Source organism: Octopus bimaculoides, chromosome 17 (assembly GCF_001194135.2).
Source record: "Octopus bimaculoides isolate UCB-OBI-ISO-001 chromosome 17, ASM119413v2, whole genome shotgun sequence".
Lineage (NCBI taxonomy): Eukaryota > Metazoa > Mollusca > Cephalopoda > Octopoda > Octopodidae > Octopus > Octopus bimaculoides.
This window is the reverse complement of record NC_068997.1, coordinates 31,216,175-31,237,314: the sequence shown is the minus strand read 5'-3', so window position 1 is coordinate 31,237,314 and position 21,140 is coordinate 31,216,175. Positions and strand designations below refer to the sequence as shown.

At 37.7% G+C, this 21,140-nt stretch overlaps 1 protein-coding gene across 2 annotated transcripts in view; it reads left to right on the top strand.

Moving 5' to 3' along the window:
• Positions 1-21,140, top strand: part of LOC106871768 (uncharacterized) — a 629,775-nt gene that overhangs the window by 190,893 nt on the left and 417,742 nt on the right. For both annotated transcript variants that reach the window (XM_052974057.1, XM_052974056.1), the window contains exons 12-13: positions 704-884; positions 20,489-20,652. In XM_052974057.1, the coding sequence (XP_052830017.1) occupies positions 704-884; positions 20,489-20,652 (345 nt within the window). The remainder of the gene's footprint in view (positions 1-703; positions 885-20,488; positions 20,653-21,140) is intronic.

The following is a 21,140-nucleotide window of genomic DNA, read 5'->3' as shown; positions in this document are numbered from 1 at the left end:
GCATATATGTATGACTTGTGTGTCTATGTATGAATATATGTGTGTATGTGCTTATGTACGTGCATACACACACACACACATGCACACACGCTTGCATGCACGTATCTATCTTCATATGTATGTATTTCATGGTTCTGGTACGTACAACTTGGGCAATAGTCTATTTTACTGTCGTGTTGTAATAAATTATATTAAACTGGATTGAATTATGCTAATTCTGAGCTGCATATGACATTGATATTTGAAATTTACTCTGTTGTGACGGAATGATTGAAATAAGTATTATAAAACAGGAGAATGATAACATAATATTTTCTTGCAAAGAATTGTTTAAAGAAACCATTAGTTCTAAGTTTAGTATTTATGGCTAAACTCTATGTATGCTAGAAAAATTCATAAGTGTTGTAATATAGAAGATATTTAACATAAGATATTAAACATATTATAACAAGTAATTATTACAATAACAATATGGCTAATATTCATTGAAATTGTTGCTTGAATTTTCTTGATTTCATCTGTGATAAGAGAAACCTCTAATTTTTCAAATATTTAATGACAGTTCTCTATATTATGGATACAAGCAATAACATCCCACAATAAATTTATTCAGCAAATTATCAGTATCTAGATATTTAACCCCGCCCCCATTTTATCAAACATTATGTTACATTAATTCAATGTGTTTTTTTGTTACATATAGTTTGTTCGTGTGGATCACAAAACCCAGATGGAGATTATGATGTGTTTGATAAAATCTACATGGAGCTGTAATTTACCAGGTTTGCTTATTTCTGTGATTGGAGGAAGAGATGACATTCAGTTGAACAAATCTACTAAAGAAGCTGTTCGGCATGGTTTATACAAAGCTGCAAGAACCATAGGTAAAAAGTTTTATTTAATAATAATAATAATAATAATAATAGTAGTAATAAAGTGCAGAATGTGTGCGAAGAGGGTCGAAAGTATGACTCACATTGTTAGTGCTTGTGAAAGTCTTGCGTAGAAAAAGTACAAGCGTAGACATGACAAAGTAGCCCAAACCCTCCACTACCTACTATGCCGTACGTATGGATATGAGGCTACGGGTGCTTGGTGCCAACATACATCAGAAAAGGTAATTGACGAAAAGGGAAGGCAAAAATCCTCTGGGGCTTTGATTTCCTGAGAGACAAAGTGTTAGAGCACCGAAGACCGGTGTAACTTTTCGGAAAGACAAACAAGTGTGCATAATAATCGACGTAGCAGTGTCAGGAGATCAACACATCATCATGAAAGAAAGAAAAAGTTGACAAATGTGGAGACCTGAGAATTGAGATCGCTAAGATGTGGTAGCTACGAGAGTTGAATATAAAGGTTATCCCTATTGTCATCGGAGCATTGGGTTCAATACCACCCAATCTGAAAAAGACATCCGAAAACCTTAGAAATACCCTACAATCTAGATGCATTGCAAAAGTCGGCATTACTTGGAACTGCACGCATATTGTATAAAGTACTGTCTGTCTGAGGTCCTTGTTGTGTCTTGAAAAACAGTACAAACACACAGTAGACACAATATCTTTCATCTACAACCTCACGATATTGTATACTGTTCTACGTCTATAATAATAATAATAATAATAATAATCCTCCTTTATACTAAACGCTATAAAATTTGATAAGCTCAGAAAATATCGAAAAGATATGGCATCTCAAGACGGTTAGGAGCACTTGCAATAATCAAAAAAAGAGCTGAAAATTATTTGAGAATGATTCCTGCTTACCATCCATGCAAGAAATGCAAAAGATTGTTTTAACTGGTACGTCAAATGTAGTGCGAAGAGCATTGTCGATATGATTTTTTCTTTTATTTCCCCTTTATTTCCTTTCTTTACTTTTATTTTTTCCCTTTTCTCTCTCTCTTTTCTCTTCGATTTTTCTCTATTACATGACTGTGTAAATGAACAACCAAATGTCATTATTTTAATGACCTACCAATGTATACAGTACGTTTCTCTGCCCTTAGTGTCAGGAAAACACTCAGCAAGAAATGGAAACAAAAGTGTAAGAAGATGGTAATAATAATAATAACAATCATAAAAGTAATAACAATCCTTTCCAAAATAGGCACAAGGCTTGAAATTTTTAGGGAACAAACTAGCCTATTACATCGACCTCAGTGTCTCACTGGTACTTAATTAATCCACTCCGAAAAGATGAAAAGTAAAGTCAACCTCGGCAAATCTGAAATCAGCATAAATATGGACCAAATGCCGCTATGCAGTCAGCTCGATGTCTTAATAGTAATAATAATAATAATAATAATACGAAGGAGGACGGTGTCATCAAAACTGAAAATTGTGTAACAAAAGAAAGATTTAAAGAAGTAATGAATAAAAGAAATCATGGAAGTAAAAAAGCTGTTCGGTCAGTTTCAAGAGATGCGAACGCTAAGACAGATACAAAGGACCGGTGGCTATGGATGAGGAGGAGTGACCTGAAGATAGAGACTGAAGCAGTCATGTTTGCAGCTCAAGAACATGCGTTAATGACCAAGTTTGTGAAGTGCAGAATAGACAACACCATCAACAATGAGAAACGTAGAATGTGTGGTGAGAGGGTTGAAACATTATGGCACATCGTTAGCGAATGTCCGAAATTGTCACAACACGAATACAAAAATCAATTACGTCTTCAATTACTTCTTTAATGTTATCAATTATTTTTTCAACAATAAATTCAGTGTTGCTCTTCTGAACAACAATGAAGTTGATGAAGGGCGTACGTATCGAACGTGTGACTGTTGGTTACCGTTTTACAGTTGTTTCTTTTTTCGTTTTCGTGTTTTTTGTGATTGTGAATGTGTTTGTAAAAGTGGGTTTTCTTGTGATGAATGTATTGATGTTGGTGTTGATTTGTTTTTTAATCAGTATTGTGACGGATTTTGTTGTTTACAGTCATGTCTTAGGACCTTCAATTTGGGCTGTCTTTGTTTGGTTCAGATGCGGTTTTTCTCTTATCTGCAACAAAGGCTTTTTGGTGCAATGTCAATGAAGTCTTTGCTTTTGTGAAGACTTAGCAGGACGAAGGAGGTAGATGTGAGATAATAGTTTTGTTCACACCTTGAGGAATTGGTATTAACAGCGGACATATTCGTGCTTTTTCTACTACGGGGCAAAAGGCTTTGAGTTGGTTGGCATTCTCACACATAGAACACTTCGTTTAATTCACTTCTACATAAACTGGCATCTGTCCGCATTGTCCTGCTCAGAAAAATCATGAATACGATTTATTTCCTATGAAGAAACTAATATCTGGAATTCCATAAGATTTCCAGTCCTATTGAGTTGTAAGGTGGACTTCCCCACCATCATCTCCCCATGTTCCTCCTAAATCGGCACGTTTTTTACTCAAATTCGAGTCAACCATTTACGAGAATCATCACAAAAGCCTGGGACGCGCAAGTTATAGTAGCCATTTTTCTGGCTTCTTACTCAGGGCTACATACAACAGCTACCGTCCCATACTGCATACTTTTACATATGTGTAATACTGGGGGGGGGGGCACACTTCTTGCAGGCGTTTTTCGGTCTCTGCCGGAGTAGGACATTTAAGTTTCCTCTTCTTGCGAAGAACACATTTGCAGACAATTCTTTGTCGTTCGGTAGGTTTTTTCCCATCCTCACTGGTTACGAAATGTCACTTTGGTATTGCTGAGCTTTATTTTTCAAATCTTTAACCGAATGGACGGTCTACTAGCTTACTGCTCTCGAAAAAGATAAAGCGTTATTGTGGTTCCTTATGTTATTGCCGTTGCTGCTGTTGTTGTTGTTGGTGGTGGTGTTGCTATTGTTGTTGTTGCTACTGTTGTTTTTTACACAGTTACCATTGGCAAATGTATTGCTCCTTTCGCCATTACTGTTGTCTTCAATCTTGTTCATGGTGCTGATGTTGTTGTTGTTGATAGAGTTACTATTATTGTTGTTTCTGCCGCTTGTGCCGCTGCTGCTGCTGCTCACATTGTCGGCAGTGTTGTTGTCGCCGTCGTCGTCGTTATTGTTGTTCTCACTGTCGCTGCTGCTGCTAGTATTGTTGCACTTGTTACTGCCATCATAGCAAGAAGAGGAAATATTATTTCTCTTTGGCGATAAATCAGTTTTTACTTCAGGTGCGGCTTCGTTTGGTGTTACAACTTTGTCAACAGAACGCTGATCTCTTTCGATTGACAATTTAAAAAAGAAACGGAAAGTACATGAATTCTTGACTTCACAAAAAGGAAAAACAATTATTACTGAGTTAACCCATCCCCCAATGGTACTGGTGGTGGTGGGAATTACAGAAAAATGTTAGCACCGCGATCCAAACAATGCACGCAAAAGAATTATTTAAAAAAATGAATGAACGGACTGCAACCAGCCCAAACGCTTCATTAAATACGTACAAATCACCGAACCCTCAACTTTGTACCTCTTCACAGTATGGCGGCAATAAAAAATAATAATTAGAATAATAATAATGTTTCAAATTTTACCATAAAGACTGCAACTTTGGGGCGGGGACTAGTCGATTACATCAACCCCAGTGTTTCACAGGCACTTACTTTATCAAACACGGAAGGATGAAAATAAAGTTGAACTAGTCGGAATTTGAACTCAGAACGTAGCGACGGGCGAAAAAAAAAAAATAATAATAATAATAATAATAATAATAATAATAATAATAATAATAATAATAATAATAATAATAACAACAATAACAACAACAACAACAACAACAACAACAACAACAACAACAATAATAATAATAATAATAATAATAATAATAATAGTAATAATAATAATAGTAATAGTAATAATAATAATAATAATAATAATAATAATAATAATAATTCGGACAGACAAAAGATCTTCCCCAGTAAATTTTCAAACCTTAGTATCTATAAAGTTCAGTGAAAACATTTTACCTTCCTTTTCTTTCCTTCTCTTTCTCCATGAATATTCGAAAATGTAAACATCCTTTTTGTTACAAAAAACATCACAGTCTTCTCTGAACGGACATACAAACGAACAGCTCAAAAAAATTTAGAAACTTTAATATCTCCAATTTCGTGTGAACATTTTATCTTTCCTTTGTCCCTGACTAAGAGAATATGTAAACATGCCTTTTATTGTAACAACACAATTAAATGCACGATAAAAAATTAGGGAGGTAAGTACCTGCCAATATATACTTACTGCACAACTACAACAACTACACAAACTGTAAACCACAGCAAAACCTTTAAAAAGAAAAGAAAAATTCTAAAAGAAATGCAGAAATTCAAAAATTCAACAAAGTGAACATCTCTTCCTCCTACTATTCTCAAAGACTGGAATATCTACAATTTCCTGTGAATATTTTAAATCTCCCTCGAAATAAAATAAGTTAGGAAACTTACATACCTACAGCTTTCGAACACACAAACGATCAGCTTTAAAACAAACACTTTAATATCTATAAAATCTGTCAATGCCTATCGTCTCCTTTCTTCCTGAGTATTCGAAAACGTAAGCATTTTATTCATTGCAAAAGTACTACTGTATTCCCCAACTGGACAGACAAACAAAAATCTCAAGAAAACTAAAAAAAATTTAATATGTAATCGCTACCTCATATGAGTGACAATGCAAAAACAAAATATTGTGAATAACGGTGATAATGAAATTGGAGCCAATGATGGTAACAGAGTTACCCTTGGTAGGCTCAGAGATTCTGGTCCGGCTCCAGCCTGTTGATATCCAGAAAGGGACCACCACACACTGCGTAGATGGAGCAAAGAAATTAATCAATACTGTCGTCATGGAGTGTTACTACCTGAGCAACCTGGAAGATAAAAATGGTGCTCAAATTAGGGGTTACCGACAACGTATGTATGGTCATTGGAGAGAAAAGGGATTGTTTCAACTCACGGAACAGAGACAATGTGATCAAGCTAGAGCAATAAGAAAAATTCGTTGCTTCACTGAAGTAGAGCTCGAAGCTATTAAAAGACGTGTATTGGAAAATAGCTGCAGAGATAACGATGAAAATACAGTTCTTACTAATAAGAGTAATCTCATAGCACAGGAAAGGAGCAGTGGTAGCTTACTTCATGAGAGACATACAGATGATCTAAAAGAAGACAACAAAACTAATGGTGAAATGACAGAAGAACATAAGGCAATCTACGACAGAATAAAGGCAAGACAACAGGAGAACAACAGCGACATTAAAAAGGTTGATCGATGGAAATTGAACCAAGAAACGAAAAATGTCAATGAAATTCTGAAATACTTCAGAACAAACGTCATAGAAACAAATAATTTGATCAAGGCAGCAAGTATCGTTGTAGCAGAAAACGTGAGTGTTGATGTCAAGAAAAAGAAATATATTGGGAGTAACAGAAGAAAAGATCTATGGTGGCAAAGAAGAATACAGGCAGGGTTAGATATGCTCTCAAAGGACATTTCTGTGTTACACTGAAAAGAGAAGGGGAGCTTAAAAGCAAACAAAAATACAGGACACTGAAAAGGAAGTATAATATTGAAAGAAAGGACCTGAAAGTGGTAATGGAGGAACTGAAATAGCACCTCATTGCAACGAAAGCAAAGATGGTAAGCTATGACCAAAGAATAAAGGGTTACTACCAGAATAGATTATTCAGAGTAGGTCAGGAGAGATTTTATAAAGAAATAAATGGAGAGTGTACAGATGAAAAGTTGATACCAGATAACAATGAAAGCCAACGGTTTTGGAGTGACATCTAGAGCAAAGACAAGGAGAACAAGAAGGATGTTGAATGGTTGCAAGAACTGAAACAAACAGTAGTCTGTCCAAAACAGACAGAATTAGTAATTTCAGTTAGGGAAGTGAAGGAAATCAGCAAAAGAATGAGCAGCTGGAAGGCCCCAGGACCAGAGAGAGTTTAAGGCTACTGGACCAAAAAAAAATGGTGAATGTCATACACGAATAGATGCACAACTGAACACCTTGTTAAATGCCGACCAAGTAACACCAGAGTGGTTGACATTGGATAGGACAATGCTGTGCATGAAAAACGTCGAAAAAGACAATACGGTAGACAATTACAGGTCGATATCCTGCTTGTCACTTATGTGGAAATTATTGACTGGAATAGTTGCAAAGTCAATGTACAGACATCTGGAAAAAAAATGGAGTCCTGCCACATGAGCAGAAGGTTTGCAAGCGTAACTGCAGAGGTAGCAAGGATCAACTGATACACAAAACTGTACTTACAGACTGCAAGAGGAGTAAAAGTAACTTAGCCATATCATGGATCGACTATCGTAAGGCGTACGATATGAACCCACATTCTTGTATTATGGAATGTATGGACCTATTTGGTATTACATTGAATATTGAGCGATTGCTTGGAAAAAAGTATGGCGAAGTGGAGGACGGAACTGACAGCATATGGAAGAAGTTTAGGGACAATAGAAATCAGGAGGGGCATCTTCAAGGGGAACTGCCTGTCCCCACTGATATTTGTACTGTGCTTGATACCACTAAAACTGATTCTGAGGAAAGCAAAAGCTGGGTATGTATTCAAAAGCCACCAACGAAAAGTCAACCGTTTGTTATTCATGGCTGACTTAAAACTTTATGGTAAATATGAAGCCCAAGTCCGTTCCCTCGTTGATACGGTGTATAACTTCAGTGATGACATTTTAATGGAGTTCGGACTGAGAAAGTGTGGTGTGTTAGTCTTGAAGAGAGAAAAAAATAAAATGTATGGACCGGCTAACGATACCGTCGGTGGAGGTTATGAAGCAGATAGAAGAGACGGGCTATAAGTATTTGGGGATTTTGGAAAGGGATAAATTGATGGAGAAAGAATTGACAGAAAAATTTAAGGTGGAGTAATTGTGCTTACTGACACTGATACTTGAGTCGAAATTAAACGGACGGAATAAGATTGAAGCTATCAACACCTGGGCGGTTTCACTCCTTAGATATGGCGCATGGACAGTAGACGGACTAAACAGCTTAGACAGAAAGACAAAGAAGTTCCTAAATAAATATGGGACACTCCACCCAAAATGTGACACAGACAGACTGTATGTACAATGAAAAAGAGGTAGAAGAGGACTTATTGGATGCGAACACAGCATTAGAGAAGAAGAAACTGCATGGCATGGGATTTAAAAAATGCTACAGAACGGCTATTATTAGAAGGTCAGGTTTGTGTAGGATGAAAGATTGCAAAGATAAAGCAATGTACAAGCAATTAAAAACGAATGGAACTGAAAATAGGTGGGTAAAGAAAAGAATGCATGGTCAATTTCATAAGGATATTGTAGATAAGACGGACAGGGAAAAAGGATGGTTGTAGATGACTAAAAGTGATTTAAAAACGGAAGTGGAGGCTCTAATTTTTTGCTGCCTAAGAGCAAGCATTAAGAACAAAGTACATAAAATACAGAATAGACAACACATCAGAAAGTGATAAGTGCAGAATTTGTGGGCAAAATGGTGAAACCGTATGGCATATTACCAGCCAATGTACGCAACTAGCCCAGAAGGAATATAAGAGATGGCACGACAATATAGCCAGGCTTGTCCATTGGACACAATGCAACAAGTATGGACTTGACAGAGCTAAAAATTGGTACGACCACAAACCCGAAGGCATCATCGAAAATAAAAATGCAAGGATCTTATGGGATTTTATGATTCAGTGCAACCATGAGATAGAGAATAGGATGCCAGACATAGTCTTAATTGAGAAAGAAAACAAACTATACTGGATCATAGATATAGCATGCCCAGCTGACAACAAGGTATGCGATAAGGAAGAAAGCAAAGTCGAGAGATATGACAGGTTAGCTTGGGAAGTTAAGCAGTTGTGGTCGATGAAAAAAGTAGCAGTAATTGTCGGAGCCCTGGGAACGGTGAGCAAAAATCTTGAGAAGTAGGTGGAACAAATAGGGGCTGCAATAAGGCTGGAGCACTTGCAGAAAACAGCACTACTTGGAGCCGCTCAAATACTACGGAAGGTGCTCGAAAATTAAGAGGTGTTACCTTAATTCACTGGTAGTGAACAGCTGACACCGTAGTACATCTCTAGCGTTAGAAGCAGTGAAAAGGCAATAATAATAATAATAATAATAATAATAATAATAATAATAATAATAATAATAATAATAATAATAATGAGAAGAAGAAGAAGAAGAAGAAGAAGAAGAAGAAGAAGAATGCATGTAATGCAGCCAGGATTATACTGAGCATGCTCTATTAAATAGCTTCCACCCCTCCGTAGTTGATCCTTCTTTCTTTTTTCTCTTTGCTTACCTTGTCACGCTTTCTGTGGTTGTTTATCGTAAATCCGGTATGATGTGATGCATATATATTCATATAGTCTTTAATAAATATTTCCCTATCTAATAGGAAATCGGCTGAAGTAATTTCGATGCAGTGGGAGACACGAGGAATCTTTTATCTGTGAATGACAGGATGATGAATGAATTTGAGCGCCCTTCACTTATAAAATACCCCAAGCACCTGTGCAAAACAAAGCCCCTGACTAACAGAACTAACAGAAGAAAGTAAAAAGAATGACTGACGCCTTCAAATAGCCAGTGGTCCTGGTAGGCTGTACTCGTTAGCTTGGCGAGTAATCAGTCAAGGAGAGGGACCTCTCTGATTTCAACACCAGGAGAGCAAGGCGTCTTCCACCTTGGCAGACAATCTTGCTATAAATAATGTCTCGATTAAACTACCGGTTGGTGGTAACATGAGAATACACATCGGTTTTGAGTGAAAATGCCAAGCAAAATAGCTCACGATAACGGTGTGAGGGGACTAGAACCAGTGGTGAATTTGAGAAAACCAGCAAGTGTTCCATTGTGCAACAGTGTGTCCCCTGCCGTAATCCAACCACTGCTAGCCATGCTGGGGCACAAAAGTGGAGTAAACAAGTAAACAAGAAACTTTACTACCAGATAATTCCAGTGGATGCAAATGACATGCCTATCAGAGCTTACAGAGAACGAATGCACAGAGAATGTAAGGCAATGGCTTTGTTTGAAATTTCTGAACAGAGATTATGTGACCAAACAGGAACAATACAAAAAATGAATGGATGGTTAACAGGATTGGAGCAAGAAGTTATTAAAGAAAGATAACTGATGATGCTGGGCATACAAAAAACGAAAGTGATATGGCGTAAGAGATGGACAATTGTTCGCAAGAATATATAACTACCGTGAATCATGAAAGAATCTAGATCAGTTACTATTTAAACAATGAAGACTAATTAATAATAAACGGTATTTTAGATCTATTAAATACAGAAGGGATAGAATTTAGGAGCGACTTTAAGAAGGCTAGCCAATGGAGACCAAATCAAAAACAATTAAAATCAATGATATATTAAGAAACATTGTAACAAAGAACATCACACAAACATAATTTCATCAGCGCTGCATGTAGGATTATGACGGAAAGGGTGGGATTGAGACATGGTGAAAACAGAACATTGACACGGATAGATGAGGAATTAAACCACCTTGAAAACTTTCGGAAGATATAAACTCCCTGAACATGTTAGTGTCAATACTTGCTAGGAAAAGAAAGGGAGAATTGAAGAATGATCGCAGATGTGAAAATGTATGGAAGAAGTATGGTGTAAGTATAAAAGGTCTGACTGTTGTAATTGAAGAACTGAAGCAGCACATAGTTGGAAAAAAAGCAAAGCTAACTAGGTTTGAACCATGGAGTAGGCAGTACAGGGAAAACCAGGCAGAACCGACCCAAAAGAATTTTATCAAGAGATTTATGATGATACAGAATGTGAGAGATTAGTTCCTAGTGCTGATGAAAGTCGACAGTTCTGGGGCAAGATATGAAGTAAGCAAGAACAACATAAATACTGAAGCTGCACGGCGCAGCAGTTCCTCGAAGCAAAGAGATTCTTATCTCCAGCAAGAGTGTATCCACTATCAGAAATATGATAAAAAAGATAAGCAATTGGAAAGCAACAGGACCTGATGGTGTACAAGGATTTTGGATAAAAAGATTATTAGGTGCTTTAAATTGATCTCAGAGCAATTTAATGCATTGATCAATGGAGCAGAAGAAAAGTGCTATTGAATCAATAAATTCAAGAGCAGTACCCTTAATCAGATATGATGTAGGAATTATAGACTGGAACAAAAACGATATAAAAAAAAATTTGACAGAAGAACTAAGATGTTGTTGACAATGAATAGAACATACCATCTGAAAGCTGATATCAATCGGCTGTATATGAGGAGAGACCCGGATGAAAGAGGTTTAACAGCAGTAGAAGAATGTATACAAATGGAAAGAGAAAGCATAGTAGAGTACTTACAGAGCAGCACAGAAAAACTACTGAAGACAGTTAGAAACAAGTGATCAAAATCGTAATACGAGAAAAGGACAAGAATGAAATACAAAAAAAAAAAAAACACATCAGACAAATCGAAGAGAAACCTCTACATGGCCAATTTTGGAGAGCCCCTGAAGACGTATGAGAAGCAAAATCCTGGGCTTGGTTAAAAACGGGGCAATTAAAAAAAGAAACAGAGCTTAATTGTAACAGCTGTGAAAACCCCACAAAAACCCCTCTGACATATTGGGAAGTACTCTTTCCACTTCATCTATTTTTGATTTAGAGGTACATGCTGAGAGTAGGCCAGTTCACTCGGACCATTCATGCTACATTCTCTCACCTTTTAAAATATTTTTTAGGAGTCAGCACTTCTCTCTCTACTCTTCCTGTTTTTTTTTCAAGTGAAACTTGGAAACGTTGATGGTTTGACTGAACAGGAATGTGTCTGTTTTTAACCCTTTCAATCTGATCCACCACATTACTTGTTTTGTTAAGGCCATCAGAAAAAGAAACACTGCCTGCCCTTCCTGGTCGAATGAAGGCGGTGAGCCGATTTCACGATGCTCACAGCTCATAGCAGGGTCTGTTCTACACTTGGCAGTGTTCGACATAACACCGCAAGTCAGCAATGTCAGAACAGTTCGTCAGAACAAGTTAAACAGTTCGTCGTTCTGCACGCACCTCGTGTAAGCCCTGCTGACGGCACTTCCATGCTTGCAAAGCTAATCCTGGAACAAGCAATTCTCCCCGGTAACAATGCTAGGCCAGGGATTTCTGGACGTTATCCATGTGCCTCAACCCCAAAGTCCTTCGGATCATACCAGCCAACTATTTTTCATCGGTGCTCAGAGTCTCACCAAGAACGTCGATGCGCTTGCCCGCCACTAACCCTCTATAGAAAGCCTGAGTGGAAATTCCCCCGATCACATTTCCCGACGGACAGAGGACTGTGAACTCCTGACGACGCTCTAGGTGCTAGGTATCCTGCCACGGTCTACGCTTGGTGCAGGATTACAGACCAAGAGAAAGCTGTGAGAAATCGCATCTGACAAACGGCGACCACACCTGCTCACCGTCTAAGAAACACTGCAGATGTTGCAGTCTCAGTGCATGATTGCACATCAGCAGCTACGATATGCCCTACCCTCTATTCAGTAGTTGTTGACATCAAATGGAGCGCCTGAGAAGTGAAACGCGTCCCTTCTAGAGAAGCGGAAAAGCACGCGCTCCAATTTGGTTAAACTTGAACTGGGGATAGGCACGATGGTCAGGCGATAATATACGACGGAAGCGATGCATGCATTCACCCCCTCTGCCCACCCTTTCAGGGATAGCTTTCTTCCTCCAATGTCTGTGTGAGATTTGTAACCTTGTTCGTCATCTCGTCTCAGTTCCTCTTCCCCTGGAGATCTTGACTAACCATGTCCCTTCGTCCAGCGACCCACGACGTTATTAGACGGCATGGATATGCTTCTTCTGGTGACGAGCTACAGGCCCATTGACCTTTTTTGGTTAAGTTTTACTCCTGTTGCCGTCTCGTATGCTTTTAGAGACGTGCCTACCAGGTTTATGCCCTTGCTGACCGACATTATCACGGGGGACATCGTTTGCGTAAGCTGACATGGCTCTCCCACATCCTAGTCTGCACGGTGTTCCTCTCAACGTTTCTAATTCTAGCACTAACGGCTCAGGTGCAAGTACATACGGAAGAGACGAGATTGGACACCCTCCACGGACGGAACTCATAGATAATCATTCACTTGAACTACCGAGCATCTTTCGTTGTACATTGCAGCAATCCAGCCGGCCACAGTGAAAAGTATTGGTTCTCGACCCTATCGAAAGCTTTAGATTGATCCAAATTGATCAGAGTTTACCCATGCCAAGTTCCTTACCAATACTGTCTATGATGTGTCACATGATGTAGAGGTCATCGTGGATAAATCTGCTTGAGATTGCGCATCACCACTCGGTTCTTCGACGACAAACGCCAAACTATTTACTAACAACTTAGCCAAAATTTCGAGGCTTGCGTTCAGTAGCGTCCTGGGTTTAAATTTTTCTATTTGATAACCTTATTTCAGTCCTTTCTTAGAAGTGCCACTATTCCTCGACTCACAAAATTGAGAATTTTCCCGTTCTGCTGCCAGTTGCGGTAGATATTTGCCGCAAAATAAAGGCCACCAGACTAGTCTGGCATATAGCAGTAAATCTCATAGAGCAGACCATCCAATGTAGGTGATTTGCCCACCTACCGTGCAACACGATATCGCACTTCATATTTCTCCTGCTGTTATCAAGCTTTTGCAACTCTCCGTATACTTTCTGAGTGTTATGTTATGCCATCATCGAGGTAGACACTGAAGTCTATCTTGCTTTCCGCAATACCATTCATTCCAAACAGTTGAGCGAAGTGCTGCTGAAATGACGCACACATCTCAGGCTGGAGTACCATGATTCAATTTTGGTCCACCGAAGACCGAATTGTGACTTTGTTGCCACGTTGCATCTCTGTCACTCGGGTTCATCGAGCGGCTTTCGTTCTCTCTTGTCTTAGAGCACGCACATTAGCCCTGACAATGCAGCCTTCATGTTTAATGTTAAAGAATTTGTCCATGACCAATCCCGTGGCCAGCACGTCGGTTGCAATGCCTTTCCTAAGCGTCTCTTCCGAGTTCTAATGTTTCTTCTATTTTATTGCTTTCTATCACTCATAGATTGCTAAACTTAACTAATTCTACTCTAATTGCACTGTTCAGGACAAACCATCATTTGTTGTTGACGATTTTCCTCGTCAACGTCCTGTTAACTAATTTTCTTATCCGGTCTTTGTAACCCTGGCACGCCGGGAGTAATGCATTCAGCTTCCAATAACTGGGTCCCTACCTATCTGGGTCGACTATACAAATCACAATTTTGTGGTCTGTGTAGCCGACCAGTTTGAAAGTGGACAACTTATACTTTGTCTGTCGAGATACGACCTGGATGATCCGGTGCGATTCGTCCATGTACACATAGGCACATTCGATAAATCCAGTTGATACCTATCAGACAGTTGGAAATGTCTGAGCAGGTTTGCGAAGCTTTTACCACCCCTCTTCTATTCACTAACCCCACACAGTCCAAACATGGCTCTAAGACAGTGTTCCACTCGCCTACTAAAACTAAAGGTCGAGACATTCCAAGGAAAACCTCCAGATGTCTGAAAAAATGCTGCTGCCTGCTTCTGATGAAGCATAAATAGCCACTAATGTGAAGGTGTCCCCGTCACTACTGCTCTCATCCAGGACTACCACCTGACGTTCTTGATCCGGGAATGTAGTCCGCATCAAATCGCCGTTCCATCTTCCATTCTCGGTTGGCATGGAGATAAGTATATCTCGTTCCCACCGAAAATGGACATGAAAGCTTGTCGGTCGAAGCGTCTGTATTTGCAGAATCGTGATTTTCTCTTCTACGTCGAGGAGAATTGCAGCCACTAACCAGTAAATGTTTATCGCTGCTGGGATGTTGAGTATTCTAACTCTGGATACTCTTTGTCCAAGGTAGATGGGGATGAGAATGAGTTAGCCACTCGTTAGGTTAGCTGCCGGTGTTTCTCCTTTCCCTAACCACTGTTTTCGGTCCTTGACATTTTTAATGAGAACCCATTTCTCGTCACCAGTCACTATTTGATAAAAAAAAGTTTGTTCGTGAGACAGAACAGCGAAGAAGAGCACACATTCATGCTCTGGGCGAGATTAGACTCGGAAAGTTTGTGTGAAATTCACTGATCCAGTTTGCTGTCTTTTCCGATGGCACGCAGGTATCGATGAACGCATGAATGACCAAATCAAGCTTATCTGTCAGTTCCTCAACAGTTACGATGAGATTTTGTTCCACCAGAGTTTGCAGGACGTCATTGTTGAGTTCTACAGATTTTTCAGGACAAGGCTCGTCTTCTAGGCTCTAGGTTCCGGCTCGGAATTTCTGGAACCACCGTTGACTCTGGCTTACGCTTATTGTCCGATCCCCATACACTACATTAATATTCTTCACACTTTTCATTGCACTGTTGCCTTTATTGAATTGATAAAGCAAAATATGCTGAATATGCGCCTTTGTCACTTCCATTATAACTTTGAAAAAATAGCTGTTAAAATCGAACTGCACTCTTCAAAACTTGCACTAAGAACAAGTACAAGGTAAAATTACTACCTGCTTTTATAGCATGTTGATGCAGGTAGTTTATCCCGTCCCCGTACGACTTTTAGTTCATGCAATTGAAAAAACTGCGTTACATATGTGATGATCGATTAGAATACTCTAAAGGAAAAAAGAAAACCACAAAAATCATTGCCCATACTTCAGAATCATGGAGCTAATCTTGATTATGCTCTGAAAATAAGTAATAACAGTAAGACAATATATGGGGAGGATGAAAACAGCAGTAGCGGTACCACTGCGACAGTTGCTGCTATGGATAATAAACAATTAGAAACACTGCTGCAGGAAGAGTACTAAATAAATTGGTTTAAGATTATGGTTAGTAAAATGCAGAAAGGCAACCTTAAACTGAGTAAAATCATTTAAAAACGCTATGATCTAAGTATGATCTGAACGTTATGTTATTGCAAGGCGGATCATTATTCTTGCACGTGTTCAGTCCGCTTATGGACGAAGGATTCCGTATTTTCTCTCTACCAACCACAATTTAATGATTTCTTCATTCATTTTGAGTGTTGAAGAATTTAGCAAAATCTTCATTCCAATTTACGCAACGTCTTTCCCTCCTTCTTATCTCTGAACATGTTGAATGCTCTGTCAATTTTCTTTCCATTTATTATTCTTTCTTCTAAAAGCACATATCCTGCGAAAGACCCTTTCAGAGTTTTTATTTTACAGATAATATCCATTAATCCTGTTGTAATTCTTGTTTGTTCACTTATCCATGTTGTCAACCTTCAGCATTCTCCTTTCCATGGGTCTTTGTGTTGATATTTCCAATGTTCTTGTGGAAAGGCCAGGTTTCTGATGCATACGTGGTAGCACACACTAGTTGAAGATAATTTTTTTTAGACACATAGACAAGTTACTACTCACAATGTGATTTAATTTACCAAAGAATGCTCATCCCAATTCTTCAATATTTTTAAAATTATTTTTTATATTTTAAGCAGATTATTTGTCCAACGTAAGTTTATTGGTTTATATGTTTTACTATTTCATCATCTATTACTACATTTCAGCTGTGATTAGATGGTTGGAGATTATCTTCGTTTCACTAGTATTAATTCTGAGTCTACAATTTTTTGCTTTCTTCTGAGGATTTCTGAGCTTTTCTGTTGATATTTTAATGTTCCTGGAAAACAAGTACAATATTATCAGTGAATTTGAATTGATTTAGCATGCATCCATTCATATTCCATTATCTGACCAATACAAGTTCTAAACAACCTTTTCTAATACAGATGTGAATAATTTGGGTGATATAGTGTCTCTTTGACTCCTTTACCAGTCTTGACATCAATCACTTCATTGTTTATATTGGATTGGCAACTAAGTTACCGTCGTTCTTTAAAATTTAAATTGTTTGAAAGGTTTAATAAAAAAATAACATCTAATTAATCAATAATGTATTCACCCTTGTTATTTGCAGCTTCTTCCCTACTTTTAACAAGATTTTCAATATCTCGTTGGTAGAAATTACCCGATTTCGACTCGAAAAATTGATCCAACAAAGCTCCCAATTCGTAATGGATAATCCCTTCCCAGTCTCACCATACGCGCAACATCGTTTTATGCGGATGAAGATCTTGTTTCACGAGCAGTGTCGCTTGTTTACCGGGGCTAAGCCATTCCTTACGCTGCTTCATATTGATATACACGCATCATTTTTCGTCGCCAGTAACGATTCGGTAAAGATATTGTTGCTTGAGTCCATGAGTTGAGTGGTGACGCGCAAGCAAGCCAGCGGAGATTGTGGCTCGTTGATTTTTGTTGTTGTCACTTAAAGCATGCGGAACCCATGCTCCATACTTCTGAAACTTTCCCATCGAGTGAAGATGCTTCTCTATAGCAGTTTGGGAGCATTCCGTTTTCTCTGCCAGTTCCCTTGTCGTTTGACAAGAATTTTCGTGCAAAAGTTGGTTTAATCGCTCTTCATCGAACTCAACTGGACGGCCAGAACGAGGTGCGTCTTTCAGGTCAAAATTTCTATTTTTGAACTTGGCATACCAATCACGAGCGGTTCTTTCAGCTATAGCACCCTCTCCATGCACAGCATAAATGTCATGAGCAGCTTTTGCGACCTTAGAACTTTGATTAAAAAAAAAAGAAATTGTCGAAAATGCTCGTTTTTCTTCACGTGACATTCCATTTTAATGATCTGAAAATAAACAAAAATTAACTAAAATTAAATAGAACATAAACAAAACAAAATAGATTGCAAAATGATTCAAAAATAGAATTCTCGGAAAAAAAATAAATACCAAAATTTAAAAACGCAATAAATTCCAAAATTGAAAAAAAAAACGGTGGGAACTTATTTGCCAACCCGATAGTTGCTGTAGTTCTGCAGCTGGTGTACACATTCTCTAATTACTTTGTGTTGTCTCTTTCGATTCGCTTTTCCTCTATTGTTCTTAGCATATCATCAATTTCCACGGAATGAATAGCTTTTCCCGAATCTACAAATGTTAAGCATAATGATATGTTCTAAGTTTGGCATTTTCCTTCAGTTGGTTTATAGCCTGTATGTAGTCTATTCTGCGATACTTTTTCCTGAAGCCTGCCTGTTCTGCTGTAGTGTTCTCATCCAGACTCCTCTCAATTCTCTCTAGTATGATTTCATACTATCAAGCGACACAAATATAAGTCTGGAAGTGAAGACTAACAACAAAGTGAACAACTAACCTGACCATAGACTTGTCAAATGCAAAATACAAATAAACACAACAAATAAAAGGAAGAAGAAAGCAAGGAAGTGACAGAGAACTAGCTTTGAAAACTTCATACCAAGAGTTTCAGAATTCCAGTTATCTTTGAACAATAGATTTGGTATGTTTTGAGACCAGATAGACAGTAGCAATACCAAGGAGATAAGGAATATTATTACTGAGACAATAAAAGATGCAACTAAGGAAACTACTTCTAAGAGGGAAAAGGCAAAGAAACAAGCATTATCAAGTGACATATTCAAGCTCATGAAAATCCGAAGAGCAATGAAACAAGACTCATTTACACAACACATCGAATATACTGAATTATATAAAAAAAAACAATTATGAATGAAACAGAGAAAATAAAAGAAAGTCAAATATGGAGATGATCAAAGTAATAATTGAAAGCAATAAAAGAAACACAAAACAAAAAAGATGACTATTAGATGCAACACAGTCATTAGTCTAAATAACAAAGATGGAAAACAACTTACAGAAGATGTACAAATATTCGAAAGAGTAAAAGAATTCTATGGAAACATAATATCGATCAAACAAGAAGTTGACTGAACAGTAAATTCGAAGGAAAGAGGTATTCCAGACATATTGGTGGCAGAAATTAGAAATGATCTGCATAATCAGTTATTATTTACCTGAGTTCCTGTTGATGCATCCAGGTAATCCAGGTGATATATGTCGGGTTGTTGACACCTGTCAGACAGTTGGAAATATATCTGTTCCAAATCCAAATCATGGGGAATGACATTCAGCATCTCAAATCTCCACAGTAATGGCTTCTGCGCCAAAATATACAGAAAAAGACAAAAGGGAAGATTCTTGACTGACCAAGCACACAGTATATTAAACTATTTACTTTGACGACTGAACCGTACAACAACCAAGTAACGATAATCAAGCCCAGTCAATTTCATCATTATCCCAAAATAATATGGTTTTGAGTTTAAGGGTTTCACTTTGCAATTATGCATTTTCAAGTTCATTCCCACTTTGCAGCAACTATCTTTGATTATAACAATGCGGCAAACAGACTTGTGAATGAGATTTGATAGACTACATCCATCACTCAGTTTAATATCACCATCTGATCCTTGGATGCCTGTAGTGGTATCTCCTCTATAGCAAGAATTTAGGTCAAATTCCAGTCCTATTTTCCTCCCACCTGTCTTAGAAGTCCTGTGAAATATATGTTATTCTGTTCGTTTTCTGACCGAAATAAAAATTCTGATCTATACCTAAACCTTTCTATGATGTATGAGGCAGAAGATGTTAAGGATAGATCCCCCAAGAACTGCACAGGTTTGAGTATTGCTGATACACTATCTGTATCTTGCACCAATCTCTCTCTGTGAATATCTAAAGTTATTGAGTATATCCTCCTTATCTGAGTCCTTCCTGCTCTGGGCCACCACTCCTCACTAACATAGGTGGGTGTACTGGCACAGCTTAAATGAACAAACCTATGTTCAAAATCATTCCAGCAATGACCATCCCATCTTATAAAGGGTTTGTCAGACTATTTGATTCAATGTATTCTCTCCTTTTTAAAGACAGTAGGGGAAGAGGGGGGAGATATAATTGCTATTTTCTGAAGGTCTAGTGACCATGTAAAGGTTACTCGAGATATTGTGAAATGGAAAGAGTGACAGTCATGTACTATTTCAGAGCATTACTAGACTTGAGCCAATAAGTGAAACCAAGTCACACTTCCATCTAAGACTTTACTTTTGCTCTCTAACAAAACACATTTCAAGTTAGCAATATGGAATAAAAAATGCAGGGTGCTGATGATTATAACTGAAAAGAACTGAACGATGTATGTTGTATTTAGTTTTTGGTTCTTTCCGTTATGAGTTCAAATTCTACTTGGGTTGTATTTTTGATTTATATGTCTTGTCAAGGATTGATTGAAAATCTAATAATTGAGTTTCATTTAGTTCATCATAACCTTGTTTCTATAATGAGAAAAGTATCAATATTTAAATCACCTCCAGTTAATGAACGATGCATATTTCATCACGTTTGCATGAACAAAAAAAAATTCAACCATTTTGTGTGAAGTCGGAATGTGAAGGAATATAACTAAATACCATGGGGTATTTTGTCCAAACACCTACTGTAGTTTTAGAATAAGAAATCAATATTTGAATATAATTATTGATCTTTTGTCTTGCAGATACATGGATCATAACTGAAGGCTTACATACTGGAGTTGCGAAATATATTGGGGAAGTTATACATGGTAAAGAAAGTAAAGCGGTTGCCACGAATGGAGTGACAACGCTTGGTATTGCACCATGGAACTGTGTGCGGAAGAAAAAACCCCTAGTGAATAAGGAGGTAAATTTCTGTTTCAGATATTTTTTAAACTTCTTATCTAATCCTTTCTCTATAATAACATAAGTATTGATTTATAACATTTTATTGTTGGTGTTTGAAAGTTCAATATTAATTATAAGTGGTAACATTTAATTATTAGATTACATCAAGACATCATGAAAAAGATCCCTATAATTTTCAATTATGATAGAATGCTAATTTTGTAATAAGGGAAGTAATATATTCAAGGGCTTTTGACTTTCGTATGTGTATTTGTTTTCTATTTTACTTGAAACGAAAAAGTGTATATATCGAGTGAATAAGATATTTGACTACCTGACCATAGAGAATGAGTTCTGCTTCATTGTTTATGGGAGAAAATACAATATTCTACATTGCCTCAGTCTTTTTTCCTTTGACAATATTTCATCGCTTCTCAAATATTATCAACCATCTTGGTTTCTTGTTTGACGTTTTGATCCAGTTTCTGGTTCTGGTTAGAGTTTGTG